Source organism: Scomber japonicus, chromosome 20 (genome assembly GCF_027409825.1).
Source record: "Scomber japonicus isolate fScoJap1 chromosome 20, fScoJap1.pri, whole genome shotgun sequence".
In the NCBI taxonomy this organism is placed as follows: Eukaryota; Metazoa; Chordata; class Actinopteri; order Scombriformes; family Scombridae; genus Scomber; species Scomber japonicus.
This window is the reverse complement of record NC_070597.1, coordinates 1,742,265-1,764,571: the sequence shown is the minus strand read 5'-3', so window position 1 is coordinate 1,764,571 and position 22,307 is coordinate 1,742,265. Positions and strand designations below refer to the sequence as shown.

General features: G+C 41.6%; 3 protein-coding genes across 3 annotated transcripts; all 3 read right to left on the bottom strand.

Moving 5' to 3' along the window:
• Positions 1 to 392: 392 nt before the first annotated feature.
• Positions 393 to 2,894, bottom strand: LOC128381082 (microfibril-associated glycoprotein 4-like). The gene is made up of 6 exons (XM_053341033.1): positions 2,868 to 2,894; positions 2,479 to 2,634; positions 1,634 to 1,672; positions 1,450 to 1,546; positions 1,196 to 1,363; positions 393 to 703 (listed from the first exon to the last, which is right to left on the bottom strand). The coding sequence occupies exons 1-6, from the start codon at positions 2,874 to 2,876 to the stop codon at positions 450 to 452; spliced, it is 723 nt and encodes a 240-aa protein (XP_053197008.1). The 5' UTR covers positions 2,877 to 2,894; the 3' UTR covers positions 393 to 449.
• Positions 2,895 to 8,081: 5,187 nt separating this feature from the next.
• LOC128381079 (microfibril-associated glycoprotein 4-like) lies at positions 8,082 to 14,063 on the bottom strand. The gene is made up of 6 exons (XM_053341030.1): positions 14,019 to 14,063; positions 10,049 to 10,204; positions 9,234 to 9,272; positions 9,050 to 9,146; positions 8,796 to 8,963; positions 8,082 to 8,549 (listed from the first exon to the last, which is right to left on the bottom strand). The coding sequence occupies exons 1-6, from the start codon at positions 14,025 to 14,027 to the stop codon at positions 8,296 to 8,298; spliced, it is 723 nt and encodes a 240-aa protein (XP_053197005.1). The 5' UTR covers positions 14,028 to 14,063; the 3' UTR covers positions 8,082 to 8,295.
• A 3,907-nt stretch (positions 14,064 to 17,970) lies between these two features.
• On the bottom strand, positions 17,971 to 21,904 carry LOC128381813 (microfibril-associated glycoprotein 4-like). The gene is made up of 6 exons (XM_053341846.1): positions 21,790 to 21,904; positions 20,759 to 20,904; positions 19,160 to 19,198; positions 18,976 to 19,072; positions 18,722 to 18,889; positions 17,971 to 18,227 (listed from the first exon to the last, which is right to left on the bottom strand). The coding sequence occupies exons 1-6, from the start codon at positions 21,902 to 21,904 to the stop codon at positions 17,971 to 17,973; spliced, it is 822 nt and encodes a 273-aa protein (XP_053197821.1).
• Between the last annotated feature and the right edge of the window lie 403 nt (positions 21,905 to 22,307).

The window sequence follows — 22,307 nt, the reverse complement described above, 5'->3', positions numbered from 1 at the left end:
TTGCATTAACGGACACATATTCTTCACATTTCCAGCTGTATATTCATATTCTGTCCCGTCTTCTTCTACATCGACCCAGAGTTTGACAAGGACCCGAGGATGGTGTGAGTGGACACCATTACTCTGTGCTTCACCTTATTCGAGGCCAAAGAGGGTCAGAAGCTTCGTCTGCTGGGACCCAGCTACAACTGACAGAGACGACTAAACCTGGGGGAGAATTACTCAGAAGTTGTAAAACCGCCAATGTAACAAAAAAACATTACGAGTAAAATTTTAAAATCACTGTTAGATACAAGACTTTACACCCAGCAGCTGCTCACACACACACTCCACTCTGACTTTTATTCATGCTGGGAATCTTTATTAGATTAATATGTGAGGTTACAAATTAGATCAGAGAGAAAGAAAGAAAGAGATCAACAGATATTCTGTTTGTTCGTTCTGGAGAATTACTGCACAGGACGAATCTTCATGCTGATGGTCTTCAGGGAGTAGTTATGACCCTTCCAGTGTCTCCACTCCACTCCAACATAAGTGATAGTGGCATCAGCCCCCCAGCGATAAACTGCGTTAGGGTTTGAATCGAAACAGTTTCCATACCAGAACGCCCCCAGGTGCCTTCTGGCACAGTTACCGCTGCTAGAGTCCTGGTCTTTGTCGAAGGTGGAGAACTTCTGTCCGTTGTGATAACTCAGGGAGTCTCCTACAGAAACACAAGAAAACAACAAGTGTATGATCACAACACTGCTGCTAATGACACCATATTATATAATGTTATATAACTATTAACACTACAACTGTCACTACTAATACAGTACTACTGCTATGGCCACCACTTGTACAAATACTTCCAGTACTACTAGTACTGCATCTGCTGCTACTGTAACATAACAACATGCAGTATGTCATGTAGACAAGAACTGTAAAAGGTTGAAGGGATAAAAACACCTGAAACCTGCTGGGGCTCATTTACATTTGTCCTTTAAATGTTTTTATAAAAACCAAAGCTTCATATAATTAATGAAACATGAGCAGAACACAGATTTGTTGTTACTGAGTTGAAAATCTTTGTGAATCTGTCTTTAGCTGAAGGAATCACACAAATAATCCAATATAAGGACAGAAATCCTCAGTGTCTCCATGTGGAAACCAAACATCAGACAAACAGAAGTACTAACTGCTAACAGTAACTGACCTGCTCCTCCATCAGTGAATCCAGACACATGCAGTCTGTATCCGTGGGACTCTGGGTCGATGGAGAACGAGGAGTAACGAGCAAACGCTTTGTTTCCACTGAAGTCCTCCATGTCGACCAGCAGCTCAAACTTTTTCCTCAGAGTCAGATGGAAGAGACGCTCCAGGCCTGAAAACACACAAACATGAAGTCACATCAGAGTTTGTTTGTTTTAATGAACAGAGAGTTTCATGAAGTCACATGACTGTTCTCACCCAGCCAGTACTCTCCAGCAGCGCTACCAAAGCCCTTCTTGTAGTGATCCCAGGGCCTGTAGAAGTTCACCGAGCCGTCCATCCTCCTCTGGAACACCTGGGGGTTATTATGACGGTCAAACAGGAAGTGTTCATACTGAAAACCACTCAGCTGTGACTTGATGACTTCTGTTCAAAAACTCACCGTCCAGCCTCCTCCTGCTGAGTCCATGTCACAGTACACCTACACACAAACACACTCATTAGTAAATATGATCCTTTACTAAAACTATATTCAATCAATCAGCAGCTGCCTCGTCTTGAGTCTGAAGCACCTTAAGGTGTCACTGACAGCTGCTAGCTGCTCCAACTGACTCCTATTCAACAAGTCTCAACTTCTCTCTAGAAATACTGAGTCAGTCGTTGTTTTCAACGAGTCATTCTGGTCTCAATCTCTAAATTCAGGCCCTTTAATAAGTGTGCTGGTGGTCATTTTGGATTTTGGATTTTGGATTAAAGGACCAGTGTGTAAGATTAAGGGGACGTATTGTCAGACATTGATTATAATATTCATAATAATGTTTTTATTAGTGTATTAAAACCTGAAAATAAGAATTGTTGTGATGTTAGCATAGAATGAACCTCTATATCTACAGAGGTCCTCTTCCACAGAGCCTACCATGTTTCTACAGATTTCCCTCTGACATGTAGAAAGTAGCATCACAACTACAGTAAAGTACTAGTACCTCTAAAGTAAGTGCAGTACTTGAGTAAATGTACTGAGTAACTTTCCACCACTGTGTGACAGTGTGAGGGTTCATGTGTAGTTTGTGTCCTGCTGAAAGCTCAGACATACAGTCAGTCTGTGGATACAACTAGATGGAACTAATAGACAACAGAGACATCTAGTGGTGGAACGTGTTCATTTCAACAGAGCCTCCAGTTATATCTGCTGGTTTAGTAGAATCAACCTGAACTGTCTTCACATGGTGATGGACTCATCTTTGAACCAACATCTTCTAACTGTGTCCCAGAGAGGATCAAGTGTACCTGGACAGCAGACGTGGCTCCGATGGGATAGATGGTGTACACTCCACTGAGTTGGCTGTTGTCATTGTTATGGATGTCACTGCAGTCCAGCGGGAGGACGAGAGGTAAGCAGCAGGTCAACACTGGAGCCAGGAGGAGGAGGAAGACTGAAACCAGCTGCAACAGAAACACAGCAGCACACACAAAATAAAATAAAACTAAACTCAGAGAAGATTCACGTCCAACCTTGTTAAAACAGCTGACTGTATTTTGGGATTTTTAAACAGAATCACAGAGTGAAATTTTAAAGGTGCAGAGAAAATACAGAAAATTAAGTTGTATAAACTATTTTATCACCACAGACATTTGTTCATATTAATTCAGTCAGGTGTGTAAAGTCACAAACTTACCTTCATCATCAGAGTTCTGCTGAGAGGATCTGATGAAAATCTTGATGTCAGTCTGTCTGGATGCTCTGATGTGTCTGAACTGTATTAATATCACAAATATTAATAAATGACTGAACAGCTGCTGCTTCACACTGATAAAACTATTTTCTGAAGAAGTGGAAACATGATGTCTTTGTGTGTGTGTGTGTTCCTGTTAACATGACTTGTGTGTGTGTTCCCAAACCTGACATCCACCTACATTGTGGGGACTCTGCTCCATTACTGGGACAAAAGAGACTCTTCTCACAATGTTAACTGTTTACCATGAGGTTAAGATCTGTAGGGTTAAGGTTAGCATTAGGCATTAGGTCATTAGGTCAGACCTGGCTGAAAGTAGTCCACCAGTTCATCTCCTCTGACACCAACATATTCCATGTCTTCTTAGCTGTGGACTCCTGTGCTTTAGAGACCCTTACCTGGTCAACATGTCAGTCTACCTGTCCCCAACTGAACTATTGTGTGTGTGAGTGTATTCATCTCGCTCCACTCATCCACTGGTTGGTTTGGCTTCCCCAGTCTGGGCCCTCTGACTCTTCCCAAGCCCACGGACACTCTTTACCTGAACATTGCACTGAACTGTGTTGCTACTCATCTGTTTGCATCTGAACCTTTTTTTTTACTATTATTGTTTTTTATTGCTTGTGTATTTATTCATTATTGTTTTTTATTCTTTTCATTTATGCTTTTTTACTGTCTGCTTTACTGCTGCAATATTGTACATTTCCCCATCATGGGACTAATAAAGGAATTTTTTATCTTATCTTAACCTGCTGAAGCTGACATTTAAAGTCATTACCAACTAATCCTGTTATCTGGTGTACTGAATTTGGGTCCAACACACACCTGTTACAGTGAGGGTTCCCAACTCCTCACTGATCATCTAAACACCTTGTGAAGAGAAAGGATCAGATGAGGAACCCTCCATCTCCTGCATGGTCACTAAACCAGATCACTGACCAAAACCACATTTTATCCTTCAAACTAGAAGATACAGCAAGATAGAAAGACCGATTCATACCCCAGTGTGAATGGATGATACCTCTTGGATAAACCTTCACCATTGGCTTTCATAACTCACCTTTGAGAGCCAATCACACACAAAGATTAGCTGACATCGACTCTAATCTTATTGTGAACTCTGACTTTTAGGACATAAATGATTTACTAAACAACTGTTCAAAGGGCAAACAACAATAAGTAACAGGACAAATATTTATCAGAACACACAATAAATTGGTTTCTTATCTGAGACTCTGTGGTTCCTGGTTGCTGACTGTTTTTCTTGTCTTTCTTTCTACAGTGCCAGTTGAAAGCTTGCATTGTGGTAGTGTGAAGATGTGATTTAGAACAATAGGAAACCTCAAAATATTGAGTCACGAGTTAAGGATCAAGACTAAGGGAGCATAAACCAGGAGCTCTCCTCCAATGTAAACTTTTGAAATCCTAACCAGCCAACTCATAATTACAAGCTCCAGACTCCAGCTTCTCATCTCTGGACATCAGACTCCATCGTCTGTGAGAAGCAGCCCCAGTGAACAAGCACGTTAACTGCAAAACCTTCATCAACTTGCTTAAACTTGTTCTTTCATAATTTGTAACTTCAATTAGCAATTCAGGACAAAGCTGCTGTACCTTTAATTTGACTCGCAGCTTCTCAGGTGACACTCATCTCACATTTTTATCAGATCTCTACAACTACACAACAGATAATGCATGTTTATCATTCACTAGCCATAACCTTGGAACCTCTCAAATGTATAATTAAGATTAACATTCATAATTCAAATTGAACTCTTGTGTGGACCGCATTGAACACTGTCTCCTTATTATACCTACTCTAATATCAGTAATGTTTCTGGATGAATGATTTTCAACAATAACTCATAATTCTATCAAAAAACTATTTGAGAGGACAAATTCTTACAACCTGAATGTCTCGTGTAGACACAGTGAAACTATGTTAAGTGTCTACTATGTTTTACTGTCATGTAAGTTGGTGCTAGCTTCTCTGTCCTCTCCTCTGCTTCATTAGTTGGTAATGTGTATTAAAATCTAGCAAATTCCTGTAAACTTAGCTACTGGCTCAAACTCTCAGGAGTGCCTGATAGTGACTGTAAATATCTGTGTTCTTCATTCTTTATAAACTTCACTCTGTATTTTAATGTCAGGAATATTATTTATTTTACTGACATTTTGTATTTCTTTCAACCAGTAAGTATATTGATAAATACTGTATTTGTATTACTTTCTTCTTCTGTTTCCTTCATTCACCAATGCAGTCAACAAAGCAACATAACACATGACTATAACTACCATTTCTACTGTTATCAGATCATTTAAACACACATAGACACAAACATGATGAAAACTGTTGGTTACGTTACCTTTAGATGCTGAAAATAATCTGAATCAAGCCGATGAGTGAGGGTGAAATTAATCTGCAGCTTCAACCAGGAAACCAACCAGGAGACGAATGAACAAGTTCCTCACAGCCGGAGGTTTATAAGGTCTGCTGAGTCACAAACAATCTCAATTGTATGTACAGTAATGATCTTTAACCTGGAACAAAAGTCAAATATTAATAGGTAGTATAAATGTTTATCAGTTGGATCATAAAGTATGATGTGTTGTTGCTTTTATTCCAACAAGGAAATAAAAAGTGCTGTTGTAGGCTGAAGATCAATCCCATCCCTGCATCTGGTAGGTTGCACACAGTGTGTTTTTAAATAAATATTCTAATGATAATAGTCCACAATGGTGTGACAATGCATTGATTTTAATCATATAATATCACATTTGCTTGGGGGAGGATCCACAAACCCTCCAACTAAAGCTTCTATGGACCTTTGACCTTGTTATTGTATGTGACTGCTGCAGCTCTAATTATTTTATCAACTGGATACCATCATAAAACATCAACAATCTTATCATGTCAGCAAAATGGTGCACAACAAGAAACACTGCAGCCAGTACTCTATTAAATATCTCAGCTATGGATACATATCCTTCTGGTTTGGTTTTTGTTTTTCACATCACTCGTGGTCGAAGACACGAGTAGACTGTCAGGATGAAACATGAAACAGAAGAAGTTCAGGAGTCGATGCTGCGATGGACAAAAGTTCAGAGCTTTTGTGTGTGTGTGTGTGTGTGTGTGTGTGTGTGTGCAAGTTAGAATATTTATAATTTAACAGCTATACTTTCTTCTGATAAAAAGTTATATTATAAGCCCCAGCTGTGACCTCCTGAGTTTCCTTGTCTGTCTTGTCTCCTCCCCTTGTGCTCCTCCCCTGTTTGTCTGTGTTTCCATTGGCAGAGGCAGGGCTCAGTGGTGGAGGTTTGGCACACCTGATACTCATCTCAATCAACAGCTGCAGCATCAAGATCGTTCCTCTACTCATGTGATAACACTCGGCAGAAGAGCGTGTTTTCTTGTGTCTTTTGCATTGTGTAATTACTTCTATTGTAACCGCTCTCTCCTGTTCCCTATACAGTTTTGCCTACCCCACCTGCTGGTGTCCTGCCTCTGCCCCCTTGGATCCTGCTCCCTGTGCACTGCCTTCCCAGTTTGGACCTTGCCACACCAACCTTCCCTGGAAGCCTTACCCCAGACCCAGCCACTGCTCCCTCACTGCCCCACTCACCTTGTCATTAAACCCTGCCTTTGAGTTTACCTTCTGTGTGTTTGCTCGTCTCTGTGGTCTGCTCTGGGGTCCTAATATTTCTGGTTGTGACAGAAATCAATAATTATAAAAACAGTGTTTTGGGGTTTTGTTTACAAGCTGTGATCTATCATTTCTTTTCACTTTAATTTGCTGTGTGTAACAATGAAAAACATTAAACAGAGAGAACAGACATTAAATCAAACAGAAAAGGGGAGAAAAACAAAGTACTTACAGCAGTAGTAACTGCATGTTAGAGGAAGAAAATAGAGATTCATTATTTTACTTTAGTGCTTTAGTGACCTCTTTATAATATAACATCACCTCTGAACTCAAGATGAAGGACTGGAACCAACCCCCCTAACTAATAGACAACAGAGACATCTAGTGGTGGAACGTGTTCATTACAGCAGAGTTCAAGCTGCTGTGAGCTCCAATACAAGTCAACTCTATCTGTCATTTGGTTTTTCATCACTTCAGTGATCTCATGTGATGTTTGCGATGTAAGCTGTTAACCTTAAAAAAAAAGAAAAAAAAGAAAAAAGGTCAATTTATTCAGGCCTTTAACAGACTCACCTTAGGGAGTCCGCGGAGGTACTGCAGGGGGGTCACGAAAGACTTTTTTTTAAATATTCCCCTCGCGATCTTTTCCACAAATTGAATGTCTTTAAATACACATTAACATGAATCCAACACACTGTAGTGAACAGATAAATGGAGACAGAAGACGTCTTTCAGTCAGCAGTGCACACATTCAGCGACACACAGGAGCTCTTTCAAGCTGGGCTCCGGTTCATTCACAACACCTGTCCCGCCAACGAGGAGGACCCGCCCCCATCGCTGCTGTGCCAATCACGAGGCCGTACCTTGCACATGACTATATGAACCTGTGTATTACAGACGTCCCAACTCTCCCGGAAGTTCCTGGAGTGTCCCGCATATTGATAGCGGCTCCCTGACGGCCGCAAATGAGACACAATCTCCCGGAATCTGGAGCGAGCAAGAGCGCGAACTAGAGAGTGACTGCGCGCGCGTGTGTGTGTAACTATAAATGCAGCGCGTGTGAGAGCAAAGCGTCCTTATAGCTCTGTGTTGCCGCACCCGGACCAGCCTGAACTGATTCAGACTGTCGCTGTGTGTGTGTTTGTGTGTGTGAGAGAGAGAGAAAATGTATATAATCAGAACATTTATAACAGCTACAGTTTCTTCTGATAAACAGTTATAGTGAATTCTTCCAAAGACTGAATAAATAAATTATGACAAATCAAAGTTGGTCTTCATGATCTATCATTTCTTTTCACTTTAATTTGCTGTGTGTAACAATGAAAAGCATTAAACATAGAGAACAGGCAATAAATAAGAACAGATATTCATTATTTATCTTTAGTGCTGGATCGAGTGGTGTTATTGTGTCTGTCAGGATATCTGATCAGTCATTTCTATTTTCAATTTTAAAAAATCTTTTTAGTTTTGCATTTTGAAGTTTCTAATTTCATGGTGGGAAAAAATTAATTAATTCTTGAAAATCTTTTTTTTTTAATTTTTTCCTTCATTTCCATAATTCACTGTTTGACACAAGACTTTACACCCAGCAGCTGCTCACAAACACACTCCACTCTGACTTTTATTCATGCTGGAAATATTTATTAGATTTATATGTGAGGTTACAGATTAGATCAGAGAGAAAGAAAGAAAGAGATCAACAGATATTGTTTGTTCGTTCTGGAGAATTACTGCACAGGACGAATCTTCATGCTGATGGCCTTCATGGAGTAGTTGTCACCCTTCCACTGTCTCCACTCCACTCCGACATGATTGATAGTGGCATCAGCCCCCCAGCGATAAACGCCATTGGGATTCGTATGGTGACAGGTTTTGTACCAGAACGCCCCCAGGAGCATTCTGGCACAGTTACTGCTGACGGGGTCCTGGTCTTTGTCGAAGGTGGAGAACTTCTGTCCGTTGTGAAAACTCAGGCCGTCTCCTACAGAAAAACAAGAAAACAACAAGTGTATGATCACAACACTGCTGCTAATGACACCATATTATATAATGTTATATAACTATTAACACTACAACTGTCACTACTAATACAGTACTACTGCTATGGCCACCACTTGTACAAATACTTAATACAAATAATCCAATATAAGGACAGAAATCCTCAGTGTCTCCATGTGGAAACCAAACATCAGACAAACAGAAGTACTAACTGCTAACAGTAACTGACCTGCTCCTCCCTCAGTGAATCCAGACACATGCAGTTTGTATCCGTGGGACTCTGATTCGATGGAGAACGAGGAGTAACGAGAAAACGCTTTGTTCCCACTGAAGTCCTCCATGTCGACCAGCAGCTCAAACTTTTTTCTCTGAGTCAGATGGAAGAGACTCTCCAGGCCTGAAAACACACAAACATGAAGTCACGTCAGAGTTTGTTTGTTTTAATGAACAGAGAGCTTCATGAAGTCACATGACTGTTCTCACCCAGCCAGTACTCTCCAGCAGCGCTACCAAAGCCCTTCTTGTAGTGATCCCAGGGCCTGTAGAAGTTCACCGAGCCGTCCATCCTCCTCTGGAACACCTGGGGGTTATTATGACAGTCAAACAGGAAGTGTTCATACTGACAACCACTCAGCTGTGACTTGATGACTTCTGTTCAAAAACTCACCGTCCAGCCTCCTCCTGCTGAGTCCATGTCACAGTACACCTACACACAAACACACTCATTAGTAAATATGATCCTTTACTAAAACTATATTCAACCAATCAGCAGCTGCCACGTCTTGAGTCTGAAGCACCTTAAAGTGTCACTGACAGCTGCTAGCTGCTCCAACTGACTCCTATTCAACAAGTCTCAACTTCTCTCTAGAAATACTGAGTTAGTCGTTGTTTTCAACAAATCATTCTGGTCTCAATCTCTAAACTCAGGCCCTCTAATAAGTGTGCTGGTGGTCATTTAGGAAATTATTGCCCCATTAAAGGATCTGTGTGTAAGATTAAGGAGACGTACTGTCAGACATTTAATATATTCATAATAATGTTTTTATCAGTGTATTAAAACCTGAAAATAAGAATTGTGTTTTTGTCAGCATAGAATGAACCTCTATATCTACAGACATTCAAAAGCTTGTTATTTTATCCATTGTGTCAAATCTTAATCTGAAAAGTAAAGCTGTCAAATAAATGCAGTGGAGTAGAAAGTACTTGAGTAACTAAGTAACTTTCCACCACTGTGTGACAGTGTGAGGGTTCATGTGTAGTTTGTGTCCTGCTGAAAGCTCAGACATACAGTCAGTCTGTGGATACAACTAGATGGAACTAATAGACAACAGAGACATCTAGTGGTGGAACGTGTTCATTTCAACAGAGCCTCCAGTTATATCTGCTGGTTTAGTAGAATCAACCTGAACTGTCTTCACATGGTGATGGACTCATCTTTGAACCAACATCTTCTAACTGTGTCCCAGAGAGCATGAAGTGTACCTGGACAGCAGACGTGGCTCCGATGGGATAGATGGTGTACACTCCACTGAGTTGGCTGTTGTCATTGTTATGGATGTCACTGCAGTCCAGTGGGAGGTCAAGCAGTAAGCAGCAGGTCAACACTGGAGCCAGGAGGAGGAGGAAGACTGAAACCAGCTGCAACAGAAACACAGCAGCACACACAAAATAAAATAAAACTTAACTCAGAGAAGATTCTCAGTCAGGGTCTTGGGACTGAGCAGGTGAAGGTGGAGGACGCTGGCGTGTGTTGTCGCCGCTTCCCCTTGCTTGCTTGCTTGCTTTCCTATGCTTTCCCCTGTCTGAATAATACCTGGATTGTGCTATGGTTGTAATCTACAAACTACAAGCCATAGTCTATCGAACTGCGGGAACTTTCTCAACCTGTCGCCCTATCTGGCTCTATCAAGCTCCATGCTAGCCGCCGATCCCGGTCATCGTAAGCCGACTTCCACTCACCATCTGGTGTCTCCGGCATCTGTCTACCTGATTGTTGGACCCTCGATGTCGGGAAAGAAGCTGCTGGACTGTGGCTTCAGGTTTTTCTGCTGCTGGTTTGTCCTACTGCTGATAAACCCTTTGGCTTTCCCACCGAGCGCCTGGCAAACACCCTCGGCATGGCGCTCATGTACTCCGCTACACAGCTGCTGAAGCTCAATACACACGCTCGCCTAGCGTGTATGTCCACCATCGGGGAACTCGGACTTCTACGCCGACCTCGATACATCCATAGAAGTTCCCGGAGAAAATTCATCTACCATCATCACTCCATCCACTCTGCTCCACACCCGCGCTCTGCTTCAAAAATCCCGGCTCTCTGGTCAACAACCGGCGCACGTTGTACACGTCATCAGAACACCGTCGCGCCTGATACAGGTAACGCCGCGGATTGCAAGGTCCGCAGGGCAGACTGGACTGTACTACGCCCCCTACAGAGACATGTCGTTCCTCCACTTGTCAAAATTGAACTCTTTAATACTCAGTCCATGTCAAAAAAGGCATCCTTCCTACAGGATCATATCCTAAAGCCCTAAATGAATCATGCCCTCCTAGTTACTTTTACCTTGAAAAAGCACGCAACACTGGTCATGGCGGCGGCTTTGCTGCAATACATCATCAGGACTTTCAGCTATCCCTCATTCAACTACCTCTAATGTCTACATTTGAATGCCTTGCATTTAAATGCAAGCCTCCTTTATCAATAACCTTTCTTCTTATCTATCGCCCTCCTAAACCTAATTCAGCTTTCTTTCCAGAGTTTCAAGACGTTCTCAGTACACTCTGCACAACCTCTACCAATATTATGATACTCGGTGACCTTAACATTCATGTTGACACCCCCTCATGTCACTCTGCTGCTGAGTTTCTCCACCTACTTGACTGTTTAAATCTACAGCAACATGTTGATGCCCCCACACACTCCAAGGGACATACGCTTGACCTGGTCATAACAAACTCTGTTCCCATCATGAACCTACAGGTACGTGATCTAGGGCTGTCAGACCACAAAGCCGTCTACATGGAGCTGCCCTTCTCCTACTCATCCCACTGTAAACCGAAGCGGCAAATCCATTTCAGATCCATTAAAAACATTGACCCTGACGCCCTAGCTATAGACCTCCAACACGTGTCCTCTGACTCTACTGCTTTCTCCTCAGTAACAGAAACAGTGGACTTTTACAATCAGTCTCTGACCAGCCTCCTTGACCATCACGCCCCCATCAGGACCCGTACAGTCACCTTCTCACGCTCAGCCCCCTGGTACACTAGTGAGCTGCGGGGGATGAAATCATCTGGACGCATCCTTGAACGGCGCTTCAAGGCTTCAAGACTGACAGTACACAAGCAGGCCTACAGGGAACATCAAAAAGCCTATGCCAAATCCCTCAAAGATGCAAGGTCCCAATTTTACTCTGACATCATTAATAGCAACCCAGGCAACTCCAAGCAGCTTTTCCCTACCATCAGCCACCTTCTCCAGCCGCAAACAACCTCTCACTCAGATGCCACTGTGGAAAACTGCAACAACTTCATTAACTTCTTTAGGAATAAAATAGTAACCATCCGTTCCCTTCTATCCAGTCCCCCTGGCCCCTCAGCCACTCCCACCACTCTAACTGATCCACTGCCAGGGCCTTCCGGACTTCTCAGCAACTTTTCCAGTGTCACACTGCAGGAGGTTGAGGCCATCATCTGTAAAATGAAACCTTCTACCTGCGTGTTGGACCCCCTCCCCACAGCCCTGGTAAAGTCCAATCTTGCTGCCATTAGCCCCCTCATCACTCAGGTGACAAACCTTTCCCTGCAAACTGGCTATGTTCCACCTGCACTTAAAGCTGCTGTTATCAGACCACTTCTTAAAAAACACACACTGGACCCGGATCATCTCTCGAACTACAGACCCATCTCAAACTTGCCATTTCTCTCAAAGGTGCTGGAAAAAGTAGTGGCTTCCCAACTCCATAACCATCTCAAACAAAACAATCTGTACGAAACATTTCAGTCTGGTTTCCTGAGAAACAGCACTGGTTAGGGTGACCAACGACCTGCTCATGACAGCTGACGCTGGCTCCCCATCCCTTCTCATTCTCCTGGATCTGTCTGCCGCTTTCGACACTGTTGACCACAACATCCTGTTGCACCGTCTTCATACCACCATCGGCCTCTCCAACTCCGTCTACAACTGGTTTTCCTCCTATCTGTCAGGAAGGACAGAGCACGTTGCCCTGGGGGAAGCTAAATCAGAGACCCACACTGTCACCTGTGGGGTCCCCCAGGGCTCGGTACTTGGACCAACTCTCTTCACCGTCTATCTGCTCCCTCTTGGTCATGTCATCAGGACACACGGATTATCATTCCACTGCTATGCCGATGACACACAGTTGTACCTCAAAATGGACTCTAACCACCCCAACCACTCTGCACTCTCACCACCTGCCACTCTCACCACCTGCCTGGAGGAGATAAAGGCATGGATGAAGCTCAACTTCCTGCAGCTAAACAGCTCCAAGACTGAGGCCATCCTAGTCGGCACTCCACACCAGGTTGGCACTTCCACCATCACCAGCATCACCTTCTCGGATCAGGCCATTCCACTATCCCCAGTCGTCACCAACCTTGGTGTAAAAATGGACTCCCATCTCACCTACGACAACCACATCAAACAGCTCTGCAAAACCTCATTCTACCACCTCAAGAACATCGCTCAACTCCGTCCGTCACTCACCCTCGCAGACGCAGAAAAATTGGTCCATGCCTTTGTCTCCTCCAGGCTGGACTACTGCAACGCACTCCTCATCGGGATCCCTAGCAAGAGCATTCAAAAGCTCCAATACATCCAGAACAGCGCTGCTAGGATCCTGATGAGGGTGCGGAAATTCAATCACATCACTCCCATTCTAAAAACACTCCACTGGCTCCCTGTCTCACTCCGCATTGAGTATAAGGTCTCCCTCCTCACCCACCAGTGCCTCCATGGAACTGCCCCCACATACCTCAAGGACCTCCTCACTCCTCAGACATCCACACGTTCCCTCCGTTCTTCCTCCACCCATCTCCTTAAAACCCCAAGGACTAAGCTCCACACAATGGGAGATCGGGCTTTCTGCTCCGCCGCCCCCATCTTTGGAACACCCTCCCAGACCACCTGAGGGCACCACAGGCTACTGACACTTTTAAATGTGGCCTGAAAACCCACCTTTTTAAAAAAGCATATGATTGCTGATTTTATGTGTCGTTTTTACTCTGTAGCACTTTGAGATTGTTTTTATGAAAAGTGCATTACAAATAAAATGTATTATTATTATTATTATTAAGATTCACTTCCAACCTTGTTAAAACAACTGACTGTAATTTGGGATTTTTGGGATTTTTAAACAGACTATTTCAGAGAATCAGACTGAAACTACTGATCAGTTTTAATTCAGTCAGGTGTATAAAGTCACAAACTTACCTTCATCATCAGAGTTCTGCTGAGAGGATCTGATGAAAACCTTGATGTCAGTCAGTCTGGATGCTCTGATGTGTCTGAACTGTATTTATGCCCCAAAGATCAATAAATGACTAAACAGTTGCTGCGTCATACTGATAAAACTATTTGCTGAACAAGTGGAAACATGATGTCCTTGACCTAAGGTGTCCTCTTGTTTCTGCCCTATTGTCGGTCTGTTAGGACATAAATGGGCTTATGAGAAAAATAGAAATGAATAGAATAAAATATGTTTTTATGATTTACAGCAAACTAAAGATCTACCTTTTAAATCTGTTTTTTAATTGAACTTTATTTTATTTATTAATCTGTATTTTATTTTATCTTTTAACCTGTTTTACTACTTAGAATATCCTTTTATTCACAACCCACCTTTTATGTCTGCTTTGACTTCATCACATTTCCTCTGTAGTTGTTTTATTCTTTTCTTTACTTCTTATATTTGTTTTCCTTTAATACCTAACACACACATTACCCTAACCCTGGTGTTACACACTATTCGATAGTGACTTTGTTTTATTACTTCTTTATTGTATTTTATTTTTTGTTTTATTTGGGTTTTCCTAATTTTTACATGTTTTTAATACGTAAAGCACTTTGTGTTACATTTGCCCTGTATGAAGATACAAATACGGTTCGACTGGTTATTTATCTCATAACAAAAGCTGCGTCCCAAATTGGGATCTATCTAATGTTCCCAAAAAAGATCATGGTGTGATATGTGTATTAACACTCAATTTAACTTAATTTCAAAATTCTTCAGTTATTCAACTTCTCTTTTGCTCCACATGCTTCTGTCTTTTGTTGTTGAACCATATACTTTGATAATCAGAGAAGAGTTTCTAATGATTTTCATGTTTCTGGGCTGTTTCAGATTAACAGAGTTCACTTCAGGTCGTCCTGTTTTGACAGTTTGTTTTCACAGAAAGAAAAAAGATCAATTTATTCAGGCCTTTAACAGTCAAACTGCTGATCGACTCATTTTCTAATTGTGTCAACTGCAGCTGTCAGATAAATGTACTCTGTTACTTTCCACCACTGAAAATAAGACACAAGGAGATTCTTTAAGTTTAGGAATTATTTCGTTTTGGAGAAATAAAACTATAATATTTGTATCTGCCTGTATGTGCTTGACTTTGGCCACCAGGGGGCAGCAGAGGAATAGCAGCGCTTTAGAATAAATCCAGATAGATAAACAGATGATGGTTTCCTGTGTGACAAAACATTCATTCACACAAAGAGATGACAAACTGTACCTCACTGACAATGTTGATTTTATGTGCAAGGAAGATAATCAGACTGTTTTTCTGATTATTTGATAAACATTTCATCACAACTCAATTATTATCCCTTACATACGCTTCAGGGTCACATTTGAACCATTTTTGCATTTTAGAGCTGTAAAAAAAAAACCCACCGTACACATATAAGAAAAATACAATAAATACATTAAAATATAATTTTAAAAAATGGAGTTGTAAATGTTTCTGAATATTGATATTGTTAAATTCTAATAATTAATTGTGAATATACTCTGGTTTTAAAAACATTTTAGAGTTTATAAAATCATGAAGGAAAACACATTTTTGGTGATAATTTAGAAAAAAAAGATTTGTGAATAAAAATATTTTATATAATAAGGATAATTTAATTTAAAGTTGATCTTTCCACTCATCATGTATTTGGACATTTTTAACAGGTTGTTTTAAATTGTCTTTAATGATGACGTCACGCAAAGAGTGACACAGCCCCGCCCACGTCATGACGGACGTCTCCGGCATCAAATTCGAGCTCCAGGTTGCCCTAGCAACTCCATGGATGGACTAATCAGAGGGAAGCCACCTCTCCTCCCCTCCTCCCCCACATCAACCAGCTGACCCCACCGCCGCTGGAGCAGGGAGGCAGAGGAGGGATGGCCAGAGATCCCACAACTCTTCCCTCTCACTCCGGCCTCCACGAACCGAGCTGAGTTGATGACACTGGACACTTGTAGCTCCCTGGACACAATCTGAGCCACATATTTCACACCTGACAACATTATCCTTTACTTTCTGGAAGTTTTTAAACCACGCTGGACTCTTGTGTCAATCTGTTTTCTGCCTCTTCTCCGGGTCTCAGACTGAGCAGTGAAGCTCAGACCTCCTTCTCTCCAGCTACGCTCATCAGCTCCTCCTGGAGGATCCCAAGCTGTTCCCAGACCAGCAGAGATATCTAATCCCTCCAGTGTGTTCTGGGTCTCCTCCCAGTTGGACATACCTGGAACTCCTCTAAAGGGGGGCGTCCAGGAGGATCCTGACCAGGAGCCCAAACCACCTCAGCTGGCTCCTGTCCATGTGAAGGAGCAGCGGCTTTACTCCTAGCCTCCTCCGGATGTCTGACCCTATGACCCTATCTCTAAGGCTGAGCCCAGACAGTCTCCGCAGGACACTCATTTGGGCCGCTTGTATCCACTATCTCATTGTTTGGGTCACTACCCAAAGCTGGTGAGTATAGGTGAGGGTTGGGACGTAGACTGACTGCTAAACTGAGAGCTTCACCTTCAGGCTCAGCTCTTTCTCCACCAGGACGGTCATCACTGCTGATGCTGCACCCATCCACCTGTTGCTGCACCCATCCACCTGATGCTGCACCCATCCACCTCACAACCTGACGCTCCATCTTACCCTCAATGTGAAGAAGACCCCCAGATACTTAAACTCCTCCGCCTCCTCCCCAACCCTGAGGGGGCAGTACACCTTTTTCCAGCAGAGCACCATGGCCTCAGACTTGGAGGTGCTGACTCTCATCCTGACCGTTTCACCTGTAGAGTCCAACAGAACAACATCAACCACAAAAACCAGAGAAGCAATTCTGAGGTCCCCAGCTGGACTCTCTCTTCCCCGGCTGCATCTTGAGATTCTGTCCATATTTATGCACTATGATAAATTCAGTGAAATGACAATTAAAAATAAAGATGAAATAAAAGATTTCTAGATTAGAAAACAATATTAACCACATCTTTTTCAAAGTGCAGTGTCTCTTTCGGTCAGATTTCATTCCAGAAACTAAAATGTGTTTAAAAGTATTAAAAACAGATAACATTTATCTCACTTTTATTTTACAGTTAAAAAGGTTTTCAGACTTAAATAAAGGATAAAATATTTGTTTTTAGGTGTAACATTTCTAAGAGAAGAGAACCTGGATTATTTTTCTACATTTCACTTCCAGATGTTTGTTTTTCACATCGCTCACGATCGAAGAGACGAGTCGACCGTCAGGATGAAACAGAAGAAATTCAGGAGTCGATGCTGCGATGGACAAAAGTTCAGAGAATGAACTGATTCAGACTGTCGCTGTGTGTGTGTGTGTGTGTGTGTGTGTGTGAGAGAGAGAGAGAGAGAGAAAATGTATATAAATCAGAACATTTATAACAGCTACAGTTTCTTCTGATGAACAGTTAGTGAATTCTTCCAAAGACTGAATAAATAAATTGACAAATCAAAGTAGGTCTTCATGATCTATCATTTCTTTTCACTTTAATTTGCTGTGTGTAACAATGAAAAGCATTAAACATAGAGAACAGGCAATAAATAAGAACAGAGATTCATTATTTATCTTTAGTGCTGGATCGAGTGGTGTTATTGTGTCTGTGAGGATATCTGATCAGTCGTTTCTATTTTCAATTTTAAAAAATATATCAGCAGCTTTTTCTCATTAGTTTAAAATACTTAAAATCCTACACGAAAGTACAATATGTAATTTCTGCATTTAACTGTTTGACACAAAACTTTACACCCAGCAGCTGCTCACACACACACTCCACTCTGACTTTTATTCATGCTGGAAATCTTTATTTGATTTATATGTGAGGTTACAGATTAGATCAGAGAAAGAAAGAAAGAGATCAACAGATATTCTGTTTGTTCGTTCTGGAGAATTACTGCACAGGACGAATCTTCATGCTGATGGTCTTCAGGGAGTAGTTATAACCCTTCCAGTGGTACCATGACACTCCTACAGCATTGATAGTGGCATCAGCCCCCCAGCGATAAACTGCGTTGGGGTTTGCATAGACACAGGCGTTGTACCAGAACGCCCCCAGCCTGAGTCTGGCACAGTTAATGCTGCTGTGAGAGTCCTGGTCTTTGTCGAAGGTGGTGAACTTCTGTCCGTTGTGATAACTCAGGGAGTCTCCTACAGAAACACAAGAAAACAACAAGTGTATGATCACAACACTGCTGCTAATGACACCACATTATATAATGTTATATAACTATTAACACTACAACTGTCACTACTAATACAGTACTACTGCTATGGCCACCACTTGTACAAATACTTCCAGTACTACTAGTACTGCATCTGCTGCTGCTACTGTAACATAACAACATGCAGTATGTCATGTAGACAAGAAGTGTAAAAGGTTGAAGAGATAAAAACAACAGAAACCTGCTGGGGCTCATTTACATTTTTCTTTAAATGTGTTTATAAAAACCAAAGCTTCATGTAATTAATAAAACATGAGCAGAACACAGATTTGTTGTTACTGAGTTGAAAATCTTTGTGAATCTGTCTTTAGCTGAAGGAATCACACAAATAATCCAATATAAGGACAGAAATCCTCAGTGTCTCCATGTGGAAACCAAACATCAGACAAACAGAAATACTAACTGCTAACAGTAACTGACCTGCTCCTCCATTATTGAATCCAGACACATGCAGTCTGTATCCGTACGTCTCTGATTCGATGGAGAACAAGGAGTAACGAGCAAACGCTTTGTTCCCACTGAAGTCCTCCATGTCGACACGAAGCTCGACCTTTTTCCTCCGAGTCAGATGGAAGAGACTCTCCAGGCCTGAAAACACTCAAACATGAAGTCACGTCAGAGTTTGTTTGTTTTAATGAACAGAGAGTTTCATGAAGTCACATGACTGTTCTCACCCAGCCAGTACTCTCCAGCAGCGCTACCAAAGCCCTTCTTGTAGTGATCCCAGGGCCTGTAGAAGTTCACCGAGCCGTCCATCCTCCTCTGGAACACCTGGGGGTTATTATGACGGTCAAACAGGAAGTGTTCATACTGAAAACCACTCAGCTGTGACTTGATGACTTCTGTTCAAAAACTCACCGTCCAGCCTCCTCCTGCTGAGTCCATGTCACAGTACACCTACACACAAACACACTCATTAGTAAATATGATCCTTTACTAAAACTACATTCAAACAATCAGCAGCTGCCACGTCTTGAATCTGAAGCTCCTTAAAGTGTCACTGACAGCTGCTAGCTGCTCCAACTGACTCCTATTCAACAAGTCTCAACTTCTCTCTAGAAATACTGAGTCAGTCATTGTTTTCAACGAGTCATTCTGGTCTCAATCTCTAAATTCAGGCCCTCTAATAAGTGTGCTGGTGGTCATTTCAGAAAATATTACTTTTAATAAGATGCAACCTCCAGGAAATCTATTAGTGTGTCTCAGAGCCTCCAGTGTTGTTGTTCAGTGGAGGAGAGATACACCAGCTTCAGCAGCATCAGATTGCATCGTAAAGTCCACGTCAGTGAACCCAACTCATAGTAAAACATAAAGCTTGTCTCCAGAGTGTCAGGACGAGGAATAATGTGTCTGTTTCCCAGTCACAGTTTCTTCAGGAGTTTTATGTTGACTTCTCTCTGCTGACACTAACAGACAATGTAATGATTTTTAAGGCAAAGTACTGTTTCAAAATGATATAATCCTCTTTGTCAGGTTCATCAATGATGAAGTGATCTGAAGTCTATGTCTAGACTGTTAACATTTAGACAATGTTTAGACTCATCCTTACTTCATTGGACTCAGTAGTAGTATTTCCTTGATATGATTGGTTTGAAATGTACCTCCCTCCTTGATTAATCTCTAGTTTATGTGTTTTTAAACAAAGGATTTCAGATAGTTATACTAAAATGAGTTTTTGAAATGCAGAAAAAATGAATGTAGAATGTCAAATTCACTCTGTCTAAATCATTAAATAAGGCATGTGCTGATAAAACCATTTGATTCCTATCAAGCTTTGATTTGAAGTGTCATTACTGAGTCAAATGTATGAAATTTGTCCCGTGGAGCCAAAATGGTCCAAAAAGCTTGTTAGCATGCAGTATGCAAACAAAAGCAACATGTGCAGAATGCCAACAATACTCTCCAGTATGCATCTGACCAGTCTACCTCACCTACTGTGTCCCACAATGCAAAGCACTGGAATATCAGAAGAATTGACTGAGTGATGAAGTTATACCATTGGTTGGCCGAATGCCACCACTTCCTGTATCTGTTTCAAATTAAAAGCAGTTAAATGTTCATCTTTGGTAAAATCAAGAAGACCACAAGATGCTGCTTGGTAGCAGTGATTACTGAACTGTGAATACAGACGCTGATGAGTTTTGATTCAAACAGACTCTAGGACTCTTTCACATGAAAACACTCACACACACCTACATTTCTTTTCTTGCTTGATTTAATACAACTATTGAAAACTGAACTGAGTTGTGGTCCATCTGTTTTTGCAGTGCAGGTTTTGGTGACGTATGTTTTATTGCTTTTTGCTGTTTGACTTATTGTCTTGTATGGTTTGACGATGCTACTTTCTTTCTGTTTCACAATTATTATTATTATTATTATTTTATTTTTTAAAGATTTTGTTGGCATAGACGCCTTTATTTATCAGTACAGGACAGGGAGAAAGAGGATGAAGTGTACCTGGACAGCAGACGTGGCTCCGATGGGATAGATGTTGTACACTCCACTGGGTCGGCTTTTATCATTGTTACGGATGTCACTGCAGTCCAGCGGGAGATACAGACGTAAGCAGCAGGTCAACGCTGGAGCCAGGAGGAGGAGGAAGACTGAAACCAGCTGCAACAGAAACACAACAGCACACATGAAACAGAAGATGTTAAAGAAGAGTTCAGTTCATATGAGCAGTGAGAGAGGTTTTCCTCTCTGTAATCATTCCTCCTGTTCATACTGACTATTAAAAGATCTCCTTCAAATGTGCTTTCAGTGTTCAGAGATGGAGGATTGTATCACAGTGAGTCACACAGTCATTTAAAGTAGATGATCAGCTTCTATTGAGCTTCAGCAGTCTGAGTTAGTCATATCAAGTGATATCTGACACATTTACAGTCTGTTTAGCATCAGATTCCCTCTTAGTGTTTCCTGTTGAGCTGTGGTGGAAGTATAGTAACAAAAAGACTTTGCTACTAAAAACACTGTAACGTTGAAACATAGAAGATGAAGATTTGACTCATTCAGACTCTGAAGCTTCATATTAGCTTCAGATCAACTTTTAAATCCATGTTTCCACAGAAGGAGGACTGTGGATTTAGTCCTCCATCACTTCCATTGCAAACATTATGAAGGATCTAATGGTCAGTATGAACAGGAGGAATCATTACACACAGAACAATTGCTTCAGTGTTCATTTAGACTCCTGACTGCTGGTTTAAAATGCTTTCAAAATTGTGAACCCGTACGTTAAGCAACTATTTCTGCTCATAAATGTCCTTAAAATCAAAATTGAAATGATTATGGATCCCTGGTCAACACATCCTCTAACAAACTGAAAGGCCTGATCAACATGAATTCAGTCAGGTGTATAAAGTCTCGAACTTACCTTCATTGTCAGAGTTCTGCTGAGGTGATGTGAAGAAAATCTTGATATCACTCAGTCTGTATGCTCTGATGTGTCTGAGCTGTATTTATATCCCAAAGATTCTACGTAATCCTACCTAACCACTCCTCATGCCTGAACCTCACCAGTGTGAGCAGGTTGTGGGCGTGTTGTGTGGCAGGTGTGCTGTGTGTCTCTGGGTTTGTGGGTGGAGACAAAAGAATAGACTTCATGCTGGCAGAGTTTACAGATCACTGATAATATAATTATAACTGATCTTTTAACAATAAAGAATGAAATTAAAAGAGGGGGCCTGGGACTTCCAGATATGCAGTTATATTACTGGGCTGCCCAAGTAAGACCATTGTTCTACTGGTCTGAAGATGAAGAGACCCTCTCCTGGACACAAATAGAAAAACCCATCCTAAATATAAAAGATTTATCGCATATCCCGTATTATCCCGTAAACTCTAAAGAAATACACAGACAACCCGATTATTATTCACTCAGTTAATATTTGGAGCAAAATTAACCGTTATATAGGCCAAGTCACCTCCTTATCTCCACTTACCCCTATCATGTCTAACCCATCCTTAGATTTTGTGCAGAAGGACCTGGGCTTTAAAGTGTGGGCCC